Source organism: Clupea harengus, chromosome 22, assembly GCF_900700415.2.
Source record: "Clupea harengus chromosome 22, Ch_v2.0.2, whole genome shotgun sequence".
NCBI classification, from domain to species: domain Eukaryota; kingdom Metazoa; phylum Chordata; class Actinopteri; order Clupeiformes; family Clupeidae; genus Clupea; species Clupea harengus.
The window spans coordinates 14,673,795-14,682,647 of record NC_045173.1 but is presented as its reverse complement, the minus strand read 5'-3'; the positions used below and the strand labels follow the sequence as shown (position 1 = coordinate 14,682,647).

General features: G+C 41.9%; 1 protein-coding gene across 1 annotated transcript; it reads left to right on the top strand.

Annotated features, from left to right (window-relative positions):
- The first annotated feature begins 254 nt into the window (after positions 1–254).
- On the top strand, positions 255–8,572 carry gipc2 (GIPC PDZ domain containing family, member 2). The gene is made up of 6 exons (XM_012815375.3): positions 255–811; positions 5,768–5,953; positions 6,846–7,026; positions 7,132–7,244; positions 7,338–7,419; positions 7,593–8,572. Exons 1-6 carry the CDS (start codon positions 539–541, stop codon positions 7,742–7,744), a joined length of 987 nt encoding a protein of 328 aa, XP_012670829.1. The 5' UTR covers positions 255–538; the 3' UTR covers positions 7,745–8,572.
- Positions 8,573–8,853: the final 281 nt, after the last annotated feature.

The following is an 8,853-nucleotide window of genomic DNA, read 5'->3' as shown; positions in this document are numbered from 1 at the left end:
AACCTCATGGTGACACACGTCCACTTTGATTGGTAAGCTATTTTGTCTTGCTTATGTTACAGACCAATATAAAGAGGAGTTTTAGGCCTGGATTACTTCGCACAAAGACACAAAACCCCACAGACTATGACTAAATTAAGATCAATTTGGACACAAATAGCTACGAAATGCAAATTACCTGACACAGGTAAATAGTTTCTGTGTGACGTAGCATATCTGTTCACTGCTCTGTTTTCCCATCAGTACTCCTCAACACACTGCGCCTGCGTTCTCAGCATTTTGGAACAGTGTCGCTATTGTTTGCGAATCAACAGCTTGCGAACATAGTTTATGGTAGATAGGAACCGAAGAAGCGCTGACGTTGCTGTTTCAAATTAGTTTGTTTCTCATTCAAACTTCATACCATCGCTAACGAAGAAACACCAACGTGGAATTTCACGCAAAAGAAAGGAAGATTCGCTACAGGTTGTTTTCAAATGTTTAGTTGATCGGTCCGTGTACCTTCGTGCCCCCCTGTGGATTTACTTGAGCAGCTAGCATGCCTTTGGGACTAAGGAAAAAGAAAAACAAATCAAGAGAAAGTTCTAATTTGGTTGAGAATGAAGAGGTTGACGGAGTTGCTGGAGGAAGCGCCAGCAAGTCCACCGTGAATGGTGGCGGACTGCCACCTCCACCTGCCAACCTGCGACCGAAACTGGTGTTTCACACACAGCTCGCCCACGGGAGTCCTACGGGCAGGATTGAGGGATTCTCAAACGTGAAAGAGCTGTACAGCAAAATAGCTGAGGCGTTTAATTTAAATCCACCCGAGGTAAAGCATGTATTGTTTTGTTACAGTAAAAAGTTTAAGCAGGTGTTTTAGTTATTTTGTTGATGTTTAACTAAACTGTTAGCGGGGTGTGCTTTTCATTATTTGCCTGAGGCATGAAGGTGTGTTCGCGACAGGCGCGACCTGGCACAGTAATCTACACATGTAAATGAATAATGACTGAGTGAATCTTTCAGTTCGAGAGCAGAAGACATCTTACCTATGTAATTTTAAGGCCTACTCTATTTTCCCTATGTTTTATTGTCATTTTACCATTATCAGCGTAGGCTAAATTCAAAGTGCTATAAGGACCTGAATCTGAATTTATAATTGTCTGGTATTGATTATCCTAATTTTTCCATGGAACTTTGAACTTTGTAAGTACATCTGAGGGCTTACAATCTGTCTGAGAAGTTTGATTCTGACGCTGTCAGCCAGTGAATGTTTCAAGCCAGTGTGCAGAATGAGAGGTCCCTCTGTGTTATTCTTTGAGTGACATGGCTCCTTTGTTTGCTAAAGTTGGACCAGATAGACTGAGCAGCTTGTCCCACTATCAGCCTGTGCCATATTTGAGCTAGACGCCCCCCCCCCCCCCCAACACACACACTGCTGCCTTTTAACCACTTCTTACAGTCAGTCTGTACAATACTAACACGGGACCGAACTGGCTTCACTTATTACAGGCCATAGAGCCTTGAAACCACCAGGATCCTGAAACAATTTTTCCCTGAGTTAATTAATTTGTAATAAACCATAGGGCATTTGGCTCTTGCATTTGATATTTTTTGGGGAGTAGTTAGAGGGTGAGTATACTGTAACTGAACTCCTCTTGCCCAAAGGAAGTCCCTAACATCCTGCCCAGTAGGCACAGCCTTAATCCAGACTGATAAAGACCACCTCCTAGCCTCTCTTGGGATCTTTAACAGCCAGCACTCTCTCTTTTATGCTGATTTATTTGTGGTGTGTATATGAGTGGCTCTAATTGAAGAACTTTGGAACAGAAAGGTCCTATACTAACATGAAGTATTTTGTTTTTGCAATTCGATCCATGAAAGACTGTGTTTTTCAAACTTGTGAGCCTCCTAAACAGAAACACCACCTTGGACTTTTAGTTCTTGGTAATGTAGAGTTTTACGGGCTAGCCTCATAAAAAAGTGGTTCTACAGATTGGAAACAATCTATTTTGGCAGCCTGTAACTGTTCTAAGTCTCCTGAACCTGCACAATAGCGTGTAGCTGAGCATGTGAGAGTCAAGCTAGGCCTATCCTTGAACAGGAGCAGGCAGGTGTGGTCCAAAGTCAGGGGGTACGTAATCCCTCTTCACACACCTGTACGGACATTTCTTTTACTGCGTCGGGCAAAGTCTGTTTATGGCCGCAGAGACTCAGATACAAATATGTGGTAACATGAGTCCCTGGCATTTTTTTGTCTTCAGTGCACATGGACTCACCCAGTCATTTGTTTAGAGTTTGAATGTTCAAGCAGCTTTCTGTACAGATCCACACCACTGCTCCCTGTTTTAGGCCTTGTTTGTTTTTGAATGAAAGGCACTTTTGCTTTTTTGCAAAAGCCTGTCAATAGGTGGTTGCTTTAATTTACATCCCTACAAAACTCTCTGACAACGAAATACAAACATGGATTTGGCTAGAGGTATATATGAGTCTACAACAAATAAGACTGGGAGGTCAAGTGATATTACCCCTTTGTTAAGACATTATTGAGAAGTGGCATTATGTTTTTGACTTTTTGACTGAGGTAGTTTAGTGTAGTTTGGTGTACAGGGTAAATGATGATTCAGATGGTAATGGACTCGCCCCTTTGTTCTTGGTCTCAGGTATTGAAAGAAGCCAGCTTTAACAGTGAAAACATAATCCCAATAATACAAATATGTACAATAATTCATACTAAAGCTTTGCACAACAGAGATGTTCGTGGTTACTGATGTACAGCGCACTGTGTATATGGCTTCAGGATTGGTTGCTTGATGTTTGTGGGGAATGAAAATAAACCTGTATCTGACTGAGCCTGACATACTGTGAATGGGACATTTCTAGCCTAAAGTCAACACAGTATAGACCTTGACATATGAGATATCAGATTTTATGATCGAGGTACCAGCAGCACAAAGATATTGTAATTTTTTCATTGAGCCCAACTTTGAAAGGAAACCATTTTTCTCAAGTGTCAGCATGCTCCGATGGACAGGTTTGAACAACATCAAGGAATTCTGTTGAGGGGCGAGAGAGAGTGTGTGTGTGTGTGTGTGTGTGTGTGTGTGTGTGTGTGTGTGTGTGTTCAGCCTAAGGTTAAATTCTGTCCCCAGTTTGTAATTTAGGTGATTCTTTCCCAACACTAGAGAAAAAATGGTTGCCAAAATATAGTTTATCAACCTTAAATCTACAGTTTTGGATAGCATTGAGTGAAAGGTGTAGATAAAAAGGGGAGAAATATCAGCTTTATACTTAGACATCTGAAAGTATTTGTTAGTAAACATATCCTGTAGCTGAATAAGTTGGTCTTTTTATTGTAAGTACAAGAGTTCTCCAGGTAAATGAATAACACTGCGTGTGTGGTGATGAACTAAACTGTCTGTGTAAAGTGCTGTTTCGTCACTATATTAGCTGGCAAGTCAAATGGTTCCAATTAATGATTACATTATGACAAGACTTCCTTTGTAGAAAATGCTCACCTATTGCAAAAACCTCCTAACTTTGGTTTTGTCAGCATTTATACAGTTTTGGCTTTGTTAATCTTTAAAACCTTAAGTGTCGCCTATTAAAGCAAATATTTTACAACGACTTAATGTTTCATATGATATTGATGTAGTTTTGGCTTTGTCAATCTTTAAAACCTTAAGTGTCGCCTATTAAAGCAAATATTTTACAACGACTTAATGTTTCCTATGATATTAATGCAGAGCCTTTGTACCCTTTTGTTGGGCCCTTGGATAGGCTTACTCTTTTGTTTCTGTGCAAAAGAGAGGCATGAGTGGTATCCTCTGTCTAAAAATAGCGTCCAGTTGCCAAAGAAACCAGTCTACCAGCCAGTCTACAGCATGTTAGTGAGTTTCTAGAATTCTCATAGAAGGTTAAACACTGTGAGCCTTGTAATATTTGCAGTGTCAATCCAATAATTTCCAGATAATCGGCAGAAGATGTTGCATTTTGAGTTACTAACATGTTCCTTAAACGAATAGAGAATGAATAAGGACAAGCCATGTACTCTGACACGGAAACCAGATTATTGGGTTTGGGGGTGGACTGGCATGTGAAGTAATCCACTCAGTTTGTCCAGACAGGTTTCCGTAACAAAGGTATGGTTTCAGCTCTGTCTGGAGTCGAGCTGGGAAGACATGTCGTAGTTTGTCGCTTGGCCAGCAGTGGCGTGTGTTTGTGTGCGTGAGTCAAAGTCACACAGGAACGAGGTGGTGTGGTAATCACCTGAGCTGTGCTCTTCTCCCTGGCAACACTGTGGGCTGCGTGTTAGAGTAAGGAAGAAGAACAAAAACGAGCTGGGAGCCTGGGAGAACTTCCGGTGTGAATGTGTCAGATGTGTGTAGAGTGGGAGAGTCGATGTGATGTAAGATGCTGCCTTGGTAACGGCGAGTAGGCGTCTGTCGCGAAGCCGCCCACACTCCTACGCACAAGATGTGCTAGCTTTTGCAGTTTGCCAGGATTAAGCTGTGAAGTAGCCCATCTACTTACTCCACTCCCCAACCCCCACCCCCACACAGCCTGCTCCCCGTTTGTCTTTCTGTCTTTCTCTCTCTTCACCTCCTTTCCCCTCAAGCTTTGGCTCAGTTTCCATACCTGGATGTATTCTTTTATTGTGTTACTCTATCTGTATTTCTCTCTCCATCTCCCTCTCCCTCCCTCTCTCTGTCTCTTTCTCTCTCCTTCCTATCACTCTTCTATGACTCTGTCACACTCACAAACACGCCTGCCCCGTCCCCCCCACCTCTCCACTGCTCCCCCCTAATCCCAGGCTGTTTTTATGCTCCGGTAACCAGGGGCAACGCTCCTGTGTCTGTGTCAGCTGATGTGTCCACAGCGCTGGCGGTACACAACACAGAAGGGGCCGTGAAAACAGGCTGGTTTTGTCGAGAGCCTGTGTGCCACCAAAGGGTTATGCACGAAACAGGCACACAGCACTGGGCAACTCTCTTTCTTTTCAACAGGCCACAAGTATTCCTTTACCTAACTGATCAAAGGTCATCACGCTTACCTGAAAAAGTCTTCCAAAGATCCTTGATCAGGCAAATGCCGTAAACGCATTTGATAAAGGGGGCACTCATCTGTCTGAGAGTCCCAGCTGTCAGCATAGATTGGTCATAGTGATTTCTTTGCCCATGTGGGTCAGTATTATCTGAGGGGTAGAGTGGAATAAATGATCCACTGCTGGAAGTTTCCTACTTCCTGCGCTTTTTTACTGCCCACATCGTTTGCTACCAGGACTTAAATCGGGAAACCACTGTCACGTAGCCTCCGATCATGTTTCACGCCCTCTCCTGCCAGTAGGTTGCACTCTTAGGTGTGATGCCAGACTTCTGAATGGGACGCACCACACAGAAGGTCACCTTATCTGTTATAGGACTCACTGAGAGACTGTGGGGGCCTTGTGATCGCTGCCTAGCTATGGGCTCAACAAAAACAAAACACACACAGCATACATCGCCTGTCTACTGTCCCATCCCTCCTCTTTATCCAAATAGATTTGTAGGCAACCATATATGAAAGCCCCTATTACTCATGCTGTCAAAGCATGGAGTGTCCGATCAGGGACATATAGAGCATGGAGCGTCTGATCAGGTACATATAAAGGTCTATTCAAGCTGTTCAACCATGCAAAAAAAAAAAAACATTGTGTACACTGAGGATCAGAAATCTTTTCATTTTGGATGGCGTTCAAGACTGACCAATTTTAACTGGTGAAGCTGAACGGGTTCCCCTCTTTTCACAGATTCTATTTTGCACCCTAAACACCCACAAGATTGACATGGAGAAGCTACTAGGTGGACAGATCGGCCTGGAGGATTTCATCTTCGCTCACATTAAAGGGCAAAAGAAGGAGGTGGAGATTCACAAGGCTGAGGATGCCTTGGGGCTCACCATCACAGACAATGGAGCTGGTTATGCCTTCATCAAGGTACATTGACACAGTCCTTCCTAAATATATAGCTGCTCTATTCTAAGTTCGACATGAGCACAAATCAGCTGTTAGTTAGTATGATAAAGCTTATGTGAATTGTACACAAAATACCATGCTATATATTTGCCCTTCAAATCGCTTCTTGGTATTGACAAGCCTTAACATTGTGTTTATGTTGGTAAAAGAGTACTACGAACTGAGTAATGGCATATGAGTCTCTATGGCTCTAAGGACAGTGGGTGTAACACTGAGAAAGGGTGCCTCTCTGTGTTGTCCAGAGCGTACTGCAGTCACCATACAGGACTAACCAGGAAGTGCTTGTTCATTTGCATCTTCAAAGCACTGGAGAGGTTTTATTTAACAGCAGTCACTATAATGTAACATTCATATTAAAACCTTTGTAAAAACCCTGCAGTGGTCTGCATTGTAAATTGTGTACCATTAGTACGCCATGGTTTTCAAGTATAAACAATACATCTTATTTTAAAACTAATATATAGTATTATTCATTTTGAATTGCCTTAAAGTAATGAGCATGGATTCTGTATGGAGTTGAGACATACCAATAGCATACACAGCAAAGATTGCATCAAGATCATATTTGATATTTAATATAATTATTTGTCAGTCAAGGCAAGCATCTCATGTGTGATATCCTATCTGGAACTGAGGTTTAATAGTCAACAAATAACAATTATAATCTTAAAATAATCTAATAATAATAATCTTAAAATAACTTAGCCCTTAGCCGAAATGTAAATGCGATCTGGTCTTCATTTGTCCTTACTCATTTGGAATGTGCAGTTGACTGCATTTCGACCCTGTTACGGATATATTTACTGATTACATGGGTCACGTTGTGGATGATGTGTGTGTGTGTGTTTTGTAGCGAATTAAAGAGGGCAGTGTGGTGGACAGCGTGAAGGTGATTTGCGTGGGGGATCACATTGAGTGCATCAATGGGAAGAACATTGTGGGCACACGGCATTACGAGGTGGCACGGATGCTCAAGGAGCTGCCCAAAGGCCATACCTTCACCCTGAAGCTGGTGGAGTCTATGAAAGCCTTTGGTAAGTATAAATGACACAGGACATGTATTATTATTATTATTATTATTATTATTGTTGTTGTTTGGAAATCACCACATTCCTTTGTGATGTCTGTAATGTTTGTAGACATGTTGGAGCCCAGGTCAACGGGAGCCAAACATGCTGGGGAGAACAAAATTGCTTCTGGCAGAGGAACCCTGAGACTGCGCTCTAAAGGACCCGCTACGGTTGAGGAAGTGGTGAGTATCACTATGATGATATTCATCGCTCGGTTTATTTGTTGGCACTCTAATATTTTTATTTCAACTCTGACTGCCTTAAATTGTCTCCAGCCAACAGAGTTTGAGGAGAAAGCGGTGAAGAAAGTGGACGATCTTCTGGAGAGTTACATGGGAATCCGTGACACTGAGTTAGGTGAGTGGAACTGGCTGCAGTTCTTTGACTTTGTCTTTGGTTCAACACCCGTATGTGTTACCATACCAAGCAGGTAGGAGATCATGTGACAACAATTCGTGTGGTTTGTAAAAAATGCATGAAGTCAGGAATCTGGTACACCACACTCAGAGAACCTGCTTTCTGTTTTTCAGCCGCCACCATGGTGGAAGTGGGTCGAGACAAGAACAACCCAGACGAGTTTGCCATGGCCCTGGATGAAACCCTGGGGGACTTTGCCTTCCCAGACGAGTTTGTGTTTGATGTGTGGGGAGCCATCGGTGATGCCAAGCAGGGACGCTTCTAAGGCCCCTTGGCCCCTTCTGCAGCAGCCTGGAAGGCCGGACAGAAGCGATCTGTGGGATTCTGTTTTGTGCGCATACGTAGAAGGTAGAGGGTAATTATGTAATAGGTTCACTGTGATTCTCAGACACTATATATATATACACTATATTCCAAGTGTACTTAATTATCTGAGCTCTGATTAGCACACACTGAACATTCATGTTGCCTCCCATGACATACACTGTCATTTCTTTGATTAAACTGAGTTGGAGGGATTTTATAGCGTGGGAGTAGATTGCTTTTATAACTCATAATGTGGAGGTTCAGCAGCACTTCCGTCCAAGGTATCACACTGAAATTGTAGTGTGCTTTTTTGTAAAGGTTTTACATTTTCACTTTGTATCTGATTATCTTGCCCATTTCTATATAACCACAAGTCTTATTTGTACCTACACATTCCTAGTAAATACCAGCATTTGGGAGGTGTATGTTTGTATTGATATGATGACAACTGTCAGTGAGTAAGAGAATACTAAACTAGCACTGGATTTGTGGAAATACTACTATAGTGGTGTTTCGGTTAAAATTGTATAATGTGAACCTTTGTTTAGTGTTCCTGAAAATATGTGATTCTGTAGTAGTTTAGCCAAGGATTTGACTGTTTAAGACTAACATTCCTTTACTTTTAGATTTTTTTGTACAGTGTTGACATATAATTGTGATTTGATAGATAAACAATTATATTTTTGATCCTTTAATTTATTTGTTGGTTTAAATTGTCATATGATGTATGGAAAAGGAAGACAGTTTTTTATGGTCTCAACAATTAAATAAACCTGGGCACTTGAAACTGCATATTTTAATGATTACATATGCCTCATAGTTGTGCTTTGAGGGGGGCACTGAAAGTGAGGTATGTACTCCTCTAAACAAAGGTCTGTGAGTCTTATCGAATACACTTTTTGTCAAATTCTGTGAATTGCCCCTCATGGTCCTCTAGCTGTCTCCTCTCTCTGTGTGTGTTCGTACAGTCCTGGCTATTAGGCCAGGCAAATTAACCCTTTTTGGAGCCAATAATAGAATTAATTGTAAAAGAATTTTTTTCAGCATAGATCATTTCTATGAGGTGTC

Excerpts from the sequence above, each read along its gene's own strand:
- gipc2 (XM_012815375.3), top strand. The coding sequence starts at position 539 with ATGCCTTTGGGACTAAGGAAAAAGAAAAACAAATCAAGAGAAAGTTCT. Across the intron at positions 7,245-7,337 it reads CCGCTACGGTTGAGGAAGTG|CCAACAGAGTTTGAGGAGAA; the intron begins GTGAGTATCACT and ends AATTGTCTCCAG. Across the intron at positions 7,420-7,592 it reads AATCCGTGACACTGAGTTAG|CCGCCACCATGGTGGAAGTG; the intron begins GTGAGTGGAACT and ends TCTGTTTTTCAG.